Genomic DNA, 17,656 nt, shown 5'->3' on the forward strand with positions numbered 1-17,656 from the left:
CAGCCAAAAATTGTTACGCAGCGAACTAGTTTTGCTATATCTAAAAGAGGACCACGTCTATGGAATAACTTTTTAGACAGAGATTTAAAAAAGTTAACATAATTATGTGTTTTTAAGCAGTGTGTGAAAAATTTTATTGCGAAATTTGAAAACGAAGTTACTTTCTTTTAAACAACAACAAGGAATAATAACTCTCTACTCTAACGAAACATAAGGGGGGGGGGCTTGGTGATAAGGCAAAATTGCTTTCTGCAAGCTCCAGTCAGTCTTTTAAACTTCATCGTATGGTTTGAGATCTTTATTTTACTAGCTGATGTATGTATATATTTTCTATTTACTTTTAAACGATACGAACTTGTATATATAAACGAACTTGTAACTCTCTTTGACGAAAGAAATACACACTACTACTACTACTACTACTATATTACAGTAAATCATATTTATCTTAAGACTTGCTCTAAAGAAAATTTTTTCTCTTGACGGTTGACTTAGTCAACCGTCAAGAGAAGTCTTACAACCACCATTAAATTTTACGTCCCGTTTAAAAAAATATGTAAGCTTTTCACTTTAATAAAATCAATACTAAATAAACATACCACAAGTGCGCAACTATTGCCTTAGAATGACATGCAAGCTCCTTCAGGCCTTCTGTATGTCATAATGGAAATTTCGTGACTTCGTTAAACAAACTTAATATTTTAATCGGAAGTACTTGTGAGAATTCTATTTTTAAGGGACACGTAAACTTTAGGATATTGTATATAGATTGTTGTAATTTGCAGCATCTCCTTTAGTAGGCGTTTAGAAAAGAGTTTTTAACCACCACCCGAGAAGGGTTTTCAAAGAATTTTAGTGCATCACCCGAGAGGGATTTTAAAAGAATTTTAGAGCACCACTGAGATCGGAAGGATATGTGCTAAATAAACAACTATTTTAAGATTTGATCAGGCTTGACGCAGCTCTGCGAGAATTTTTTAGCAAACTACCATTATATTTTGTCCAAAATTGTATACTTGTGTCATTTTTTGATGTTATAGTATAGCGTTTACCCCAATGACTTCCCGGGACAAGTGTCAAAGCCTCGAAAAATCGTATTTATTAAACGAAGGTAAAAAGAAAAAAAGTTACAATAACAGGGTTACAGACTTCGAGCACGAAACTATTTCCACGCTGGTGTTTGAGAGGTGGTCTTGGCCGAGAGTGTGGAAAGTTTCTTCACAGACTCGCTGAGATAATCGATTAAAAGCTTGTCGTAAAAATTCCTGGCTAGTCAAGTTGCCTCTTGTATTTTAATCCATGGTTTGTTGTTAGCCTTTATAAAATGTGAATACAAAAAACGATTTTAGGCAACTTCGTTGTCTGTTTTTTTTACCTTTTTGATATTCAGACCGGCGGCAAAGAAACCCTTGGTATAGACTAAGTAAGGTTATGTAAGGTAACGCGATTGGTGTACATCCAACATAACTAATTAATTTAAGCATCGCAATATATGCAACACTTCGATATAAACATGACGGATTTTGTTACAAAAACATTGAATGAGACAGGAGAGGATTGCTACCTAACAATTCTTTGATTTTCTAAAAAAAATAGACAATTAAATTTTTTAGAAAATTTTCCAAGTAAAAAATTCGAGCAATAAATAATTTTCATAAATGTTCTTTTGACAGACGTTTTGATTGTGGACAATTAAAATGAAAATAGGTTCTCCTTACAACGTAAAAGGGCATGAATTTAGGTGAGAAAAGACATGTGTTTGCTAACATGTACAAACACAGGTATAACTGATGTGACTACTTCAACAAGTTTAAATTTTTTTGGTCTGTAGTGAGAACATGCCACGCAAGCCATGTAGTTTTTAATGTGACATGTTTTGAAACAAAATTTAAAAATTCTGAAACTTGTATGTGTAAAAGCACCACAACAACTTGAAATTAAATTACCAAAAAAATTAATTTGTTATAGATTCGTTTTCAAGAGTATAAACCTTGAAAAAATGTATATGTACAATATATTAAAATAAATAATAATTAATTCCGATTTATGTCACAGAAAAAACTCAGTATAGGGTATGGAAAATAGTCAAGCGCGGTTTCTTTATTACGTGGTGTCATTCGTAAAGAGTGAGCCAATGACACAAATTTTTCGGATCTCTGTACAAGGCTCTTTGATTACCTCATCCCCCTATTACCCTGACCTGAGAGTTAAATAGTCTGTCTGTTTCAGTGCTTTTCCCAAAATATAAAACACGACCTGATATTTATGCTGTAGATATATAAGCGAAACTAGTAACCAAGTTCCCTTTCAGTATATCAAAACTCACTTTCTCTCATACGCAAGTTGAGACGCAAGTATATAAGTAAAACCAATCAATTTCTCAGAGTAAAAAAGTTAAACCAATTAAAGGACCAACGCAGCCACAGTTTATTCTCCTAAATATTTGCATGCATTACTAAAACCATCCGTTCAAAAATATCGAGGAAAAAAGATTTCACGATAATGATCACGTGACTAAAGAACAATAGAAGTAAACAATAAAAAAGCTCGACCAGTATTCTAAGGGCACGACACTCGTTATAGTGAAAAAAATTACATATATAACATTACATACATATATTATGTATATATATATATATATGTACTAGCTACATTCAAGATGTTATTATTTAGATAGCCATATTGGATGAGGTTTTAGTTTTAGACAATTAGTTCTTCGCGCTATAACAAACGGCTAATAAAACACTAATTAGCGTATCAAAGCTGTAAAAGGTAGATGCTGCTAATTTCTTTGGAGTATCCATGATCCAATAAATCCATTTTTTAACCGCTAAAATACGTGAAGACTCCCACGCCTAACTTTATTAATATCATGTTATTTTTATGTATATATATATACATATACATGAATAAGACTAACTTAAAAAAACAAGTTACATATACATTTTTATTATTAACGATCACTGCCATGCTACGCACAAGGGTGCAAGAGGGATACCTCACCCTTTTAAGGCAATCCATTTCACCTAATTTATTATAGTTGGATGCTTTTTCTGGTAATCTAGAGGTGCTAATTATCACAATCTTATTGGTTAAACCATGGTCCACGGATGCACTCATTTAAGACCCAATTTAAGAATTTTAGAATTAGAATAGAAAAGAATTTTACACTCATTTAAGAAACAATTTATGTAAAATAAGTATACATAATATAAAAAACAGAAAAGAATAGTAAACCAACAAAAAATACGTCACATTCACAACGTCACATTTACAACGTCGCATTAACAACGTCACATTTACAACGTCACATAAATTGAGCCGGTATTTGTTTTATGACATCAACAATATTTATCAAATTAATAAAAAAGTTTATAAAAGCCATGATAAAGAACGTAAGAATTATGATGGTAAAAACCAACTTTTGGATTCGAGTCACGTCGTGTATTCGTATGTAGATGATGATTGGAAAGATGACACACGTCAGAGTCACGAAAAATCCTCCAGCAATTGACAAAATTGCTTGAAAATTCGGCACAAGTAGCGTGACACATATGTGAAGTGCTAGTACAAAAAACTGAACGCTTATTCTTTTCCAATTTAATCCTAGAAGACAAAGTAGAAAATTTAGATGGCACAATAAATCTGTCTAAGCACAAGTTCACTCATATTCAAACTAAAGCCCACCTATCTTACAATTTTGAGTTGATAGTTGACAGACAAAACATGGGAAATTTACAGCCTAAGTAACGTATGCAGACCGTTGTCTTTTCTCAAATATTTTTTTCCGTTAATTTAAAAAAACTAACATGTTACCTGCTGAGCCGTCTTGAGCTGACCTAAACATTTTTCGTAACGACAATATCGTCTCAAATATCATGTGTAAACAGATGCTCACTATGCCAAGGATGACAATCCATTTAAACGAATGTTTTAACTGATCATTTTTTAATAACAACAACATATTTTCACTGACAGTGGGCCTAACACTTGGTCCAATTTTTGCAAATGGTATCAGGCCACAACATGCCTGAATGATAAAGGTAAAACCAAACGTGAAAAAGATTGAAGGAGCAAGTTTATCTGGGGCTTTTACAAGTATGGATATATCTGGAAATGTTAATACTGTATTCGCTATGACAAACATCATTGTACCGAATGTAACGAAAAAATTTTTCTTGTGTATTTTACTATGTTTTACAAGCTCGTTCAAATAATTCTTGCTTGACCCAATAATGTTTAAAATAGCTAAAGCACATATAAAAAACGCGAGTGCTGTGACTAACGCGAATAAAGACGATAGAGTTACGGTTTTTCTTTCTTTGAATATCATCGACGGAGCTATTAAAATTATTATTACTGCCGACCATAAGCGTATTTGACCATGTTCTGATAGAGTTCGAATTTCAAACGATTGATTTAAAATGGTGGCTGTCAACAACACCAACGCGACTGAAGAAAGAAACAAAGTGATGGAAAGTGTTGCTCCTACGATTTTCCCAAAAACTCCTGTCCTTCCCACATATCCAGCTAATATTGTGTATGGCGATAAAATACTCTCTCGTTCTTTGTATTCATCAAACATAACAAGAAAAGACTTTTTAAGCAGATAACACATGTACATCATGACTACGTTCACCAATAATAACAAGAACATCCAGTTGACTGCACCCAACTGCACGACAGTAAACGGTAGAATCAAAAGCGATGTTCCAAATGAAAATCGAATCAGATACAGCACTGTTTTCTTTTGGCTAATATTAGGTTCCATCATCTTTAGATACAATGAATATTTTTACGGATACTACGTGAATACTTAATTATTACCTGCACAACATTATTTTATTTTAAAACTCTTTAAAAAGTTTACTATCACAACATCTGAGGCTTTTTAAACTATTTAGCAGCTTGTCATTCCCACAGGGTCATTATCCTATTGTTTTATTGTTAACGTAGATTGTTGCCATTAGATTCTTTAATACATACCAATTAAGTATAATTTCATGCAATTTTTAAGCCAGCGTTTGTTTGTGGTCGACGTAAAGACATACACAAGATGATAGATGAGAACTATAGAATAACATTTTTCTACTTATCTTCGTTGTTACGTAAAACATTCCGATAGAAATAAATTGGTCACAGCTCATTGATTAAATATGTTTTAATTTGGATAAATAAGTCATTATTGCAGCTAAGCATACCTGTGCATGGCTGGCATCCCCTGAGAAGCGAAATCTATATTTTGTATAGTTATATTTACTTTGGATGGATTGTCTCAACATCACACGACATTGATAGACGAGTTACTTTAGGCGGCGCTAATGTTTATCGTCCAAAATCTCTACAAAATTATATATTGAAACTTCCTGCAAATTTATAGGGAAACCAACCTCATTCCTAGCGCTTTTTTCTCTATCTGACATTCCCGCACGTTGTCTAAAAAAAAACCTTTGGGCGATATTGATTGAGATATTTGTGAGACAATCAAGATAACAGACAGAAAGCCCTGCCATGAGACGTCTTCCCTACAATCTAAATAAATATGAAGTGACAGATGTCAAGGCCAATGACCATTAGACGTTCTTTGGCGCCGTTTACAACGTTTAGTATCTGGGAATGTTTTTCTGATCTCATCGCCTGTATGTTAGCGGCTTTGGAAGTTAAAGACGAGTCGACGTCCAAGCGTTTGCGCACGGAATACTTTTATAACAATCAATAAAAATTCAGAAAATTCTGCTATCATAACTTTCGAAAGACTTTCCCAAATGTACGGTGGCTCATATTATAAAAGCAATTGACTAAGGATTTTAGTAACTACGGTCCATACTCTTGTGTGGATTTTAGTTTCTTTTATAATGGTAGATATGATTTCGTATTTCATAGCTAAAAAAAACATTTTGCTGTAGCTACTTAAGTTTCAAAATGGGCGTTCTTACAGGTTATAATTTTTTAAAAAATCATGGCTCTAGCGTACTTATCTAACATATTTATTTACCAGCATAGCTAAAACATACAGCTGGCAAATCCTAGTGAAAAAATGAAAATGCAATGTGCATATACGTTTCAAGATTCTTTCCAAAAATTAAACAAGGGAAAGTTTTAGCTGCTTAAAGAGGAGAAGAACCGGATCAAGTAAGGTTTTATTCTGAATGGGGGAAGAAAACTAACTGTGTAGAAGGGAGAATGCTTGGTACAAAATTCTACGAATTAATAGCTTGACATCGAATTGAATTAGAACCAAAACATTAGTAGTCACAGAGCGTAGTTTCAATAATCCGAGTACGAGTACAGTGAGAGTGGAAAGTAAACAGTGTAAATATCCGAGAGTGCATTAGGAGGATTACTATGATAAAGAATTTTATATGGATTAAATTGCAAAATTAAAGTATACCCAAGTCTGAAAAGAGGGGCGAAGAAGGAGCTCCGTTATATGCAAATGAATTTAGTTTTAAACGGATACTGACTGGTTTTAATGTTGTACCGTGAAATACAAAGCCCGAGATCAAAATTACAGGCCGAGCTTGCGAGGTCTGTGCCCTGACTGAGGGCCTTGTATTTTACAGTGCAACATCAAAACCGGTCAGTATCCGTTTTATTACCTGACTGCATCTTATCTGAAAAAAAAATTCTTTGGGAGCTTTGGGAGCCTCTTTTAAGTTTTTATTTCCAAGCTATCAAGGAAGAATAAAAACGCATGTTCGATTTTATACTTTTGGAATTTATTATCGTTCGATTTTAAACTTTTGTACGTTCACAAAACAAATTCGAATCATTGTTTATATGAATTGTAACGAAGAAATGGTTTTAGGTGAGTTAATGTTATATTTTTTGTGCGGTATGGAAATGTTTTTATTTGTTTACGTTTCTATGTTACCATTTTAATAATGGCTTCCCAAACTACTATTTTGGAAATATTGATGGGGTTCAATTTGCACGCCATGCAAAAAAAAGCTGTGCATTTTTATAATGGTTTCCCGAACAATATCTTTTTTGTTAAATAAGCAGTTTTGCAACGTTATTAGAATGTTTAGTACAGTTCAGACTGGCATGTGGTTTTATATACAGTCGGTTCAGGTGAAAGAAACATCTATTTAATGACGTCATGTCTGAATCAAACAATGTCAATAAAATTGCCTTGTTATGTGAAACCAATTTTTTAGTACTCGTTTTAAAAGAGGTGCATTAAACCCAAGGATTTTTCTTACCTGTTCTAAATATATAATTAATTGAGATTAGCTACATGGAATGTGGACGTGATGCTACTGATGTCAGAAATTAACAAAAATGGATAGTCTATTATACTACTGTGAAATTACCTAAAGTTATTTTTTTTTCCTGTTGTAATTGTTTCAATAATTTCATACTTACTATCTTCCGCAACAAAATTTTACGTCATTTAGTAATATTTTCCCGTTTGAGACTAAAAACAATGACTCGTTTATATAAGTAATGAATAATTTTCAAAAAAGTTCATAAACGTGAAATTCGCCTTAAAATTCACCTCTTCCCCTGACAAAAATTGTTTAAATAAATGCTTCATAATATCATACAAATATTATGGGAGTTTAAAACAGGATTAGAATATTAGAAAGAATTGTTTCTCCAGATTGAACATGCTATTAAACCAAACACCACCACCTTGTCATTTGCGGATTTGCAAAACAGAATATTAAGATCCTACTCTTTATATTAAGATAAGATTGATTTAGCGTAAAATATTTCTTGTTTTGATTTAACGGAATTGGACAAGCACTAATTTGGTTTTAACTATTACCTTTCTCAAGGTTTGAGTCCACAAAAAGGAATGCGTTTAGTAATAACTGATATGAACTCTAGAAAATCGAAATATCTATTTTAACATATAAAATTTTGACAATGGTTTTTCTTTTTCGATATTTGGTACTAACGTAGCCGGGTGATCACAAATATGGTAGGGAGCTGGAATTGTAACAGGGAAACACGAGTAAATAAGAAAAATAAGAAATTACATTTTTTAAATTATAACTACCGCTAGTAATTTTCTTTTAGATTTTGCTGAATTTGTCTATCTGTCAAAACGTAATGACAGAGTGATCAGTCATGAATATTCTACTGATTGTCTTGTTGATGTCATACAAAGTCAGTTCATATGTGATGGACAGATATTATTTAAGAAGACGATCACAACTATTTCAAGGAGATAATCCGACACAGATCGGGATTGACATCAAGTTACAAAAACTAAAAGCAGATTTATAAGTAGGATGCCAAATGGTTGAATAAGAAAGTTTTATATTATCAGCTCGGTTTGTAGTGGTTTAGTAGAAATGATGTATTTGCTTTGTTACTATAGCAACAATCTCGGTCAGAAATATTGAGAAAAGGCAGTTGTTTCTTCATTTTGACGAAAACGTTGAACGGTCATTGCTCTGCAGAAGTCATGCTGCAAAGTCATGACTTTTGCACACACGTAGGACAAACAGACAGCGTTTAAAATTTGCTGGTTGACTTTTATAGCACGACGCACAACGAAATAATCCACGACACGAAAAACATGACAAATGGCCATGCTGACTAAGCCACAATTACCACATTTCAAATAAACATAATATCCTAAGTCTGCTTTCCTAAATCTGCTGGCTTATCTCTGGTGTCCTAAGTTTGCTGTGAACATGACAATACGCTTGCAACAAGCCTATGCTTTTGTTGGTGAACTTTATGATTATCTTTCCTTGAGTTTAACACATGCAAGATTTTTTTTCCTATAAAAAATGCAGAAATAATTTTTTTGATCGTCTTTCTTGTTTTCATAGGTGCAGTGCATCATATCCGTGACATGTCAATGACAAGTTATGAAGCTGTGACCAAGAAGTGGGCTTATCATTTTTAACTTTTAACAAAATGACATTATAAACTTGAAAAGCATTTGTCAAAAGAATTTTAATTTTTTTTTAACATTTTCTGGTTTAATGACGTGAGTTCGCCTTTCCCTCATGTGCAGTTTTTTAATATATTTTTTGAGATAATGTGTTACACTCCATAAAACTTACTTTGCTATCACCTTATAGATATGAAGAAATATTCAAAGTTAATTTTTACAGTGGATTGCAAGAACTGGTAGAAGATAAGGTGTAGTTTGTAGGAGTTCGTGCATTGTTACCACCGCTCTACTTTTTAAATGGTACAATCACTAAGGGCGGTGAAGAAACCTTAGAAACATACATTAAGGTTGCAAACGAATTTATATCTGAACTTTCAGATGATTTCTTTGTAGCTAACGTAGCTAAATATATTTACTCTGTGCGTCGCTTTCTACCAAGAGAAACGATCAAACCAAACGTTTTGGATGCGATTGATATGGTTGAGCGATATCCGAATCACTTGATAGGATGTGATCTAGTAGGACAAGAGGACACTAGTAGATCGTTGTTTTTTTATATTGATGAACTTCTTTGACCAAAACATCTTGGAAAACATCTGCCATAAATTTTCCAGGCTGATAAGTATTCATTCACTGCATGTGATGTTGTACACATGTTCCTTCCTTTGTCGAGTACGTACAATAAGGGATTACAAATTTCATCATCATCAAAAAGAACCTCTGGTTGATAATCATGTACTATGTCAAAGTTTTTACTTGCGCTTCAGCAAAATTGTAATTCAGCAAAACATAAATTGTCAATCACATAATATTGACCACGCTTAAATGTAACATCCATGTATCGATCTAAACTATTGCGCTTCAAAACATCTGTACTATCTGGAGGAAATTCTTCGAATTCTTCTCTAGATTATCAAACTCCGTATCTTTTATCAGGCAAATTTGTATTAACAAACACAATTCCTGGGAAACATTTACGTAACCATAACTCTGGCAATATCTGATAAACAGTTTCCTGTAATGAACATTGGCGGTGTAATAAAAATGCTAAGGATCTTATGCGATCTGGCAAGTTTAAATTTTCAGACTCTTTAGCTGCCTTTTTTTATTGCAAGAGATGACTCATCTTCCGATTTTGAGAAATAAGAACACATATATGACATGGCTTTATAATAATTGAACACAGGCTGCAAGTTCAAAATGCCTTTCCAAGCTAAAAGTCCCGCTGCAAAGTATTTACAAAATTATTATTTACAAAACATGAACTTGGTGGTCGATGATAGTATATATTTCAAGGTCTTAATTTGGAGATATTGCTAAAACTCTATAATAGTCAACTTCTGATGTGTAAAGTTCCAATAAAATCTCTGGTAGAGACTTGCAGATGTCGCTCAAGTAGTTAGGCTTACGAGGGTCTAAGTTTTCATCGATAAATAATTTGACTTTCTTTAATACTTTAGTTCTTTATGATAATATACACAATTTTTCAGAATCAGACATATGCTCTGGTAATGGACTGGCTATAACTGTTCGATCAGTAAAGAAATGTCCATAAATGAAACGACATGGAATGTTCTTGTATTTGTGACAAGAATTTGAATGAGAGTGGATTGATATTGAGAGACAAGGTGTGTACTTCAGGCTCAATTAATGGATCAGGGAGGTCTGGGCGTATTGTATTATCAACAAAAGATGTGTAACTGTCTGTGGTTTCGTTTGAACAGTTGGTGAATCTAACAACCAAAGAAAAGCATGAATGTAGGGTCAACCTTCTAAACTGAAATTCGACTTTAATAGCATAATTAGCTACTTGGCGAATAGGACTACTCTTATGAAGCAAAATTTCTCTAAAGAAATTCTCTACTCTGTATTGAAACTTCCTTGCAGTTAAAACTGAGTTTTGATTAAGAATACTACAACGTCTAAAATAATCCAATTCGCTACTGCTAACATCAATGTTATTTAAATTTCCTATTATCACTACCATTTCATCCCATCTTAAATCTGCACATGACGGAGTAAGGAAGTATGATGGCAATCCTAACTGTTTAACCATTGCTAAAACATCGTAAAGAAAATGTTTCCAAAAAGCAGGTGTTCCTTTAATAGAGTTCATAAATTGGTAACCTTGACCTTCACAAATAAAAGAACGAACTGTTTCATGAAAATTAATTTGCAACTGCCCAGCCGTTATTGTGCCATTTACCTTTTTCGTTGCAATATTTATTTGATTAAACAAATTTGACTGTTGCATTACATAATGAGCAGAAAATATATAATCAGCATTTGAAGAAAAGCGCTGGGAAAAAATTTAACAAACGCTGGTTGAAATATTTTGTCGCTGTCAAGTACACTGGTCTAGCAACCTTGTACCCGAATTTTCCAGTGGGAAATAAAAAGGAAAATGCAAGCTCCTCGCAGTATTGGTCAGAAAAAAAAGATTGTGGTTGTTTATTCTCACCAGGAGCAATATCTAAAACGTCATCATCTGGATTTTGGAAATTTGGTATAACACACATTTCATCGCTACTTGCACAATTCATACTTAGGGGGTTTTCAGCTTCTAAATTGTCATCATCAATGTCAACTGTTACTGAAAATTCATTTGTGTCCACCATAGCATTTTCGCGAGAGAAACTTTCGCGAAATCTGAAATTGAACAGTTTTGGTGAGATAGACTTTCGCGATTCGTGATTATGAACTTATATCTTATAAAAATGGCCTATATTTCTTTTCATAGAAAAGTGTTTTTTAACGATTTAAATTTATCTCTAATGGTATGTACAAATTCAGTTCTTCATCAAAATCACAAAACAGATCAAACACATTTTAGGCTCGTCTTCTTTCGGCTCCCACGCATCGTCGTCGCCATCGTCTTTTTCGCTAAAAACTCGGTTATAAGCCATACATACATTTGAAACATCATCGCTTTTGTTTATTTCTAAGTTTATTTCAACTCGTTTCCAACGCCAGTTGTCTCTTTTTTATCGGGAGGGAGAGCCAAGTGAGGGCGAGTCAAGAAATAACTTTTAAAACCAGCATTTTTTTTTAATTTTAGTGGATAAACTTTCGCGAATCCATAACTTAGAAAGTTTGACAGACAAAGTTTCGAGAAAAGTGCCAAAAAAATTCGCGAAAGTTTCTCTCGCGAAAGTTTCTCCGAATAAAGTAAACTTAAAAATTCATGGGTTGTATTATCCATTCTTATCAGCACATCTGAGTAAAAGGAATTGAAATTTTTCGAATATTGTAGGGCTTCGTTTAAAAGCTCAGGACGTACACTTTAAAACACAACATTGCCTCGATAAGCCAATTCTCTCTTCAGTTTAACAAACAATACACCACTACTCAACCTCGTTCCTAGGGCATTTTGCCTTGTTGATGAAGTTGATAGTGGCGAAAAAGCCCTGGAACAGGCTGGTTACATGAACGCTTATAAGTTATGCTAATTATAACCCCAAAATAATTTTTGAACAGTTTTGCCCTGCAGAAATTTGTGTCTGACCCGCGCGGGAGTTTTATGTAAACAAGAATACAACAAATATGGCAGCGGTCGATTTATTTTGTAGAGTGGATAAAAAGACCAGCTACAGTTGTGCATTAACTTTAGGGAGGCTCGTTTGAGAAATATGTGAAAAAAAAGATACCATCTCTATCTATGTTTTTTTATTAAATCCTATGTGGGCAAATTGGCAAAGTTATCTGTCACATTTTTAAAAGAAACATTTTGATGGCTAAAAACCATGCAGCTGACTTTCATCGTGACATGCGTTTTTATAATCCCTAAACCTCTTTTGCAAATCGACAAGAAAAATAATGCAGGTAGTGAGCGTCCATTCCAAACTTTATTTTCAGGTGGAGTTATTTTTTGAACTTGAAATTAAAATAAATATATAACTTCCATGTAAATTAGATGAATGTAAATGTACCATATACTGAGAAAATTTAATTTCAAAACGTCATATTATTATACTTTAGGCTAAAAATTGATTATGCTCCACTAGCATATTTCCACACATCATGACCAAGTACAAATAGCATTTTTGGAATTAATACTGTGAATAAATAATAAGCCAACTTTAAATTAACCCATTATTTATATCGTTAAATGATATCAAATGTCGTCCCTTTTACAAAATCTCAAATATTAATCTGCACAAAAAAGTGTTTCTTGTCTTGGTGACAGTTTTTATATACAATTAAGAACAACATGGCAAAAGTTTACATTTTAAAACTGGTAGGAATAGAATGATCATCTTAAAAGAAAATAAAACTTTTGGAAAAAATAAGTTGCACATTTGGATTTATCAGCATTAATTATATATGATAAGAAGTTTGAATAATATATGATTTTGAGAACAGGCTTTCTTATATTTTAAATTTTATAAGAGTTTGACTGTAATATTCAACTATGGTGAACCATTTTCACTGCAGTTGATTTGTGTAATCATTTCATCATAGAACTTGGCATGTTTTGCCACTAATGGGGACAGGTTACTTAATGTATAAACTTAAGAAATGATTCCATAAATTTTTATGCTGAATTCAAAATAATCAAAAAATGTTAACCCGGATCAGAGAATAATCCATAAATTTGGCATTACAACCTGTCCTCCTTAGTTTTGATTATCCCAATAGGGAAAATTGAAAGATTTGTGTGCAACTAGGGTACCCAGCTCTTCTCATACAATTTCTAATGTGTTCTTAACAAAATCACCTACCTGGAAAATAATAGCCATTGAATATGTCGGTTACAAATATGTGGTTAAGTAAAGCTGTCACAGCTAGCTAGATACAGTTTATGAATGTTAATACCAACAAACTTTCAAAACATTTTCTAAATTAAAGACTTTTGCCAATATTAAACAATTGAGCCAAGCCAGATCAATAGAGCAAAGTCAGTAATATTCTGATAATGTTGCTTTTATTGGCCAAAACATTTCTTTGATGTTGTTTCTTTTTCGCCCGCCATTTCTAAATCTTGCTTTTAAAGGCGAGCGTCAAATTTGTTATCTATACCCTGAGGAAGACAATTATTAACGGCTTCTACTTGAATAGGAACATTGCAAATAGCACCTTTTATCTTTTGTTGTTGACCTTTAAGCTTAACAGTTATTTTTTTAAATAATATTCTTTGTGCAATCAGAATTTGCTCAAGTCTGTTTAAACATTGAATTTCATTAGGAAGATCAACAATATTTAACTTATTCCAAACAGCCTGGGGGGTATTTCAGCTTTTTTGAAATACTTATCACAAGTTATGCAAATGTAAGCGTGAGAATCAAAGCATGGAACATCTGTAAACACAAAGTATAAACTTACTTCATAATTGTTTTTGCTAAATAATTTTACAGTTTTCTTGTAAAGGCTCCTATTACAAACTATGCAGACATAGTAGGGGCCATTCTGAATAGCTTTCTGGAAATTTAAAATGCAATCATTTATTGTTTTAGCACTTTTTTGTTTGCGCTTAGCATCAGCATTGTTATAACTATTTACTTTCTCCTTATTGGAAACAGTTGCCTTTCGTTTTCTAAATTGCTCCCTGTTGTGTTCTGTTGCTTGCTGTTTTTTAGCTTTTTGCTTATTCTCCTCAGTTGCATGTCTTATTTTACATTTTTCCTTGTTGGCTTCCGTTGTTATGCGTAAACGACTCTTTTCTCTATTGACTTTGCTAGAATATAGTCGAGAAAGACTTACTTCTTCATCTGAATCTATACTTATGTATTGTAATTGATATGGCTCATCAACTGACGTTAGATCAATGTAGGTTGTATGAAGGTATATTTCTAAATCTCTCTTTCTTTGGAATTTTATTAAAGAAAAAAAACCATCAGTTGTTGGCTGACCGCAGTTACTTCTGCTATGAGAATCAAACAAGTAGAGACAGTTCTTTTTAGGGAGTATGGCAAGACAAATTAATGTCACGAGAAAAGTAACCCGTCTCCAATTGAGTTATTCAAATTTGACAAAAAGCGCGGAATGGCATAGCTACTTAAAAGATCATATTCTTTATCTAAATAAGTAATTATAACATTAGATCTAAATATAGGCACACTGTTTGGTAGATCAGGTACCATAAGGTATGTGTTTTTATTGAGAGATTCCATAATGATAATATTATTAACATTCCAATTACCTGGGGACTTTGCTCTAATTGAAAAAGAAACTTCATACAAGCTACAACATGCACACTGTTTTCCAGCACTTTCGCCAAACATAGAATATTGATTAAACAATCCACGAGTAATTTCCAGGAGAGCCATCTTACATTTCAATCCAGTTAACACCACATGTACCTCTAGCACAGTAGCAGTTTTTATATATAATATAACATATATGTTAATTATAATAATTGTACTTTTAAGGTGCAACAAAGCTGCACTAGCTTTTATGGTGCAACAAAGCTGCACTAGCTTTTATGGTGCAACAAAGCTGCACTAGCTTTTATGGTGCAACAAAGATGAACTAGCTTTTATGGTGCAACAAAGCTGCACTAGCTTTTATGGTGCAACAAAGCTGCACTAGCTTTTATGGTGCAACAAAGCTGCACTAGCTTTTATGGTGCAACAAAGATGAACTAGCTTTTATGGTGCAACAAACCTGCACTAGCTTTTATGGTGCAACAAAGATGAACTAGCTTTTATGGTGCAACAAAGCTGTACTAGCTTTTGTGGTGCAACAAAGCTGTACTAGCTTTTATGGTGCCACAAAGCTGCACTAGCTTTTATGGTGCAACAAAGATGAACTAGCTTTTATGGTGCAACAAAGCTGCACTAGCTTTTATGGTGCAACAAAGATAAACTAGCTTTTATGGTGCAACAAAGCTGCACTAGCTTTTATGGTGCAACAAAGCTGTACTAGCTTTTATGGTTCCACAAAGCTGCACTAGCTTTTATGGTGCAACAAAGCTGCACTAGCTTTTATGGTGCAACAAAGCTGCACTAGCTTTTATGGTGCAACAAAGCTGTACTAGCTTTTATGGTTCCACAAAGCTGCACTAGCTTTAATGGTGCAACAAAGCTGTACTAGCTAGCTTTTATGGTGCCACAACGCTTCACTAGCTAAAGAAAAGAACAACAAGCATTGAGTAAATTACCGCTGATTATTCGACGATATATTGTGAGGGAAAATTTTAAAACTAAAAAATCTGTAGTTTGACTTGGTCAATCTGACTTCGTCGTGTAGTTCTTTGTCGCAGAATCTTGGATTTGAAACACGGATCTCCTCTTCGCTATAACCGTGAACAACCGGTCAATCACATATGTATATACTGACGAACTTGAGAAATGTAAACGCCAAACCACCTGTTATTCGCACATCGACTTGAAATGCAATCGACAAATCGACAAGAACCGATCACTATCAAAAAAGATGAGTTAGAAAGTCACCATCAAAAACTGACTCAAATTCTTGAACACTTTTGGAATCGATGGCGTCACGAATATCTAACGGAATTGAGAGACCGCCAAAAAAATGAGAAAGGAACGATCATCAGCGAAGCAACAAATCACTGTCGGAGACATTGTGATAATACACGACCAAAAATTGCCAAGACAATTATGGAAAATAGGAAAAATCATTTCACTAATACATAGTAAGGACAATAGGGTAAGAGGAGCTAATGTAAGGACCCCCAATTCCACTATTCTAAAGAGGCCTCTGAATAAGCTGTACCCTGTTGAGTTTGTAAAATCTAACATTGATACTAATGATACATACAGTCCTCTAGATGAATTTAGTGTAGGTGACGGAGAAAACGAAGAAAGTGAGATTCAAGAGAAAGACGACGCAAGTGAATTGCACGAACAAGACGACAAAGAGATGGAAGAAGAACAGGAAGAAGTGCAAATCAAACTTGACTACAGGAATGATGACAGAGAACAGCAATGATCAGAATAAAGTACTTGTAAATTTGTTGGACAATCTGCATATAGACGTGATGGATTTTTTGATTGATTTGTTTTAAATATTAGGTACCCCCAAATTTTGCGGGGGAGTGTTTTGTTTATAAAAGTAGTTTAAACACATACCTTTTAATTATGTTATTTCAGATTATGACTTTTTATACACCACGTTTTTTATTTTTACGCACTTCTGTACAGTTTTAGTTTTGCCCGACGGAATAATAGTTAAGAATTTTACCTACGCTTTATTTTCTATTCTAAACATATTTTCAGACCACAGTAATCAAAGAAATCCAATCTCTTTTTGAACTTGGGTTTTTAAAAGCACAATTTTTTTAAAAGAAACTGGATTCCGGCTTCCACAAGGCGAAATAATTGAGTTTCATTAATAGTCATTTTACCCTATATGGTCCAACTTTTTTACCTGCTAAAACCTGTGTACATGTGTAAGAATCCGCAAACATTGGTAAATATTGGCAAGTCATTTACGAAGTAATTTGAGCACTTATAAGAGAGTAAAATACTGTAAACTATTTTCTGTATACAGTATTTTCACTATTTGCAAGAATTTATGATTTTCGCGACCCGGTACAACTTTAAAAAACATATGCAAAAAAAGAAAAAATAGTTTAGATGTTTAAAACATCTCCTACTAAGAAGAATATAGAAAGAAAAATTCCAAACGTTTTGAGCATCTTCAATGGTAAACAAAACATTGAAACAAGATTCTTTTGAAATGTTTAATACCCAAGGTCTTTAAAATCATTCCGAAGATACATTTGAAAAATGTTATTTACATGTTCGTCATAGCTGGAAGGTGTATGTAATAGAAAACGCAAACAGGTTGTCGCATTTGCATAAACTCACTTTAAGCAGATTATTGCGGCAT

General features: G+C 33.4%; 1 protein-coding gene across 1 annotated transcript; it reads right to left on the reverse strand.

The window, feature by feature from the left end:
* Positions 1–2,274: 2,274 nt before the first annotated feature.
* On the reverse strand, positions 2,275–4,996 carry LOC130622296 (putative sodium-coupled neutral amino acid transporter 10). Its single transcript, XM_057437745.1, has 2 exons — positions 3,817–4,996; positions 2,275–3,606 (listed from the first exon to the last, which is right to left on the reverse strand). Exons 1-2 carry the CDS (start codon positions 4,772–4,774, stop codon positions 3,308–3,310), a joined length of 1,257 nt encoding a protein of 418 aa, XP_057293728.1. The 5' UTR covers positions 4,775–4,996; the 3' UTR covers positions 2,275–3,307.
* Positions 4,997–17,656: the final 12,660 nt, after the last annotated feature.

This window comes from Hydractinia symbiolongicarpus, chromosome 12 (assembly GCF_029227915.1).
Source record: "Hydractinia symbiolongicarpus strain clone_291-10 chromosome 12, HSymV2.1, whole genome shotgun sequence".
In the NCBI taxonomy this organism is placed as follows: Eukaryota; Metazoa; Cnidaria; class Hydrozoa; order Anthoathecata; family Hydractiniidae; genus Hydractinia; species Hydractinia symbiolongicarpus.

Excerpts from the sequence above, each read along its gene's own strand:
- LOC130622296 (XM_057437745.1), bottom strand. The coding sequence starts at position 4,774 with ATGATGGAACCTAATATTAGCCAAAAGAAAACAGTGCTGTATCTGATT. Across the intron at positions 3,607-3,816 it reads AGCTCAAGACGGCTCAGCAG|GATTAAATTGGAAAAGAATA; the intron begins GTAACATGTTAG and ends TTTGTCTTCTAG.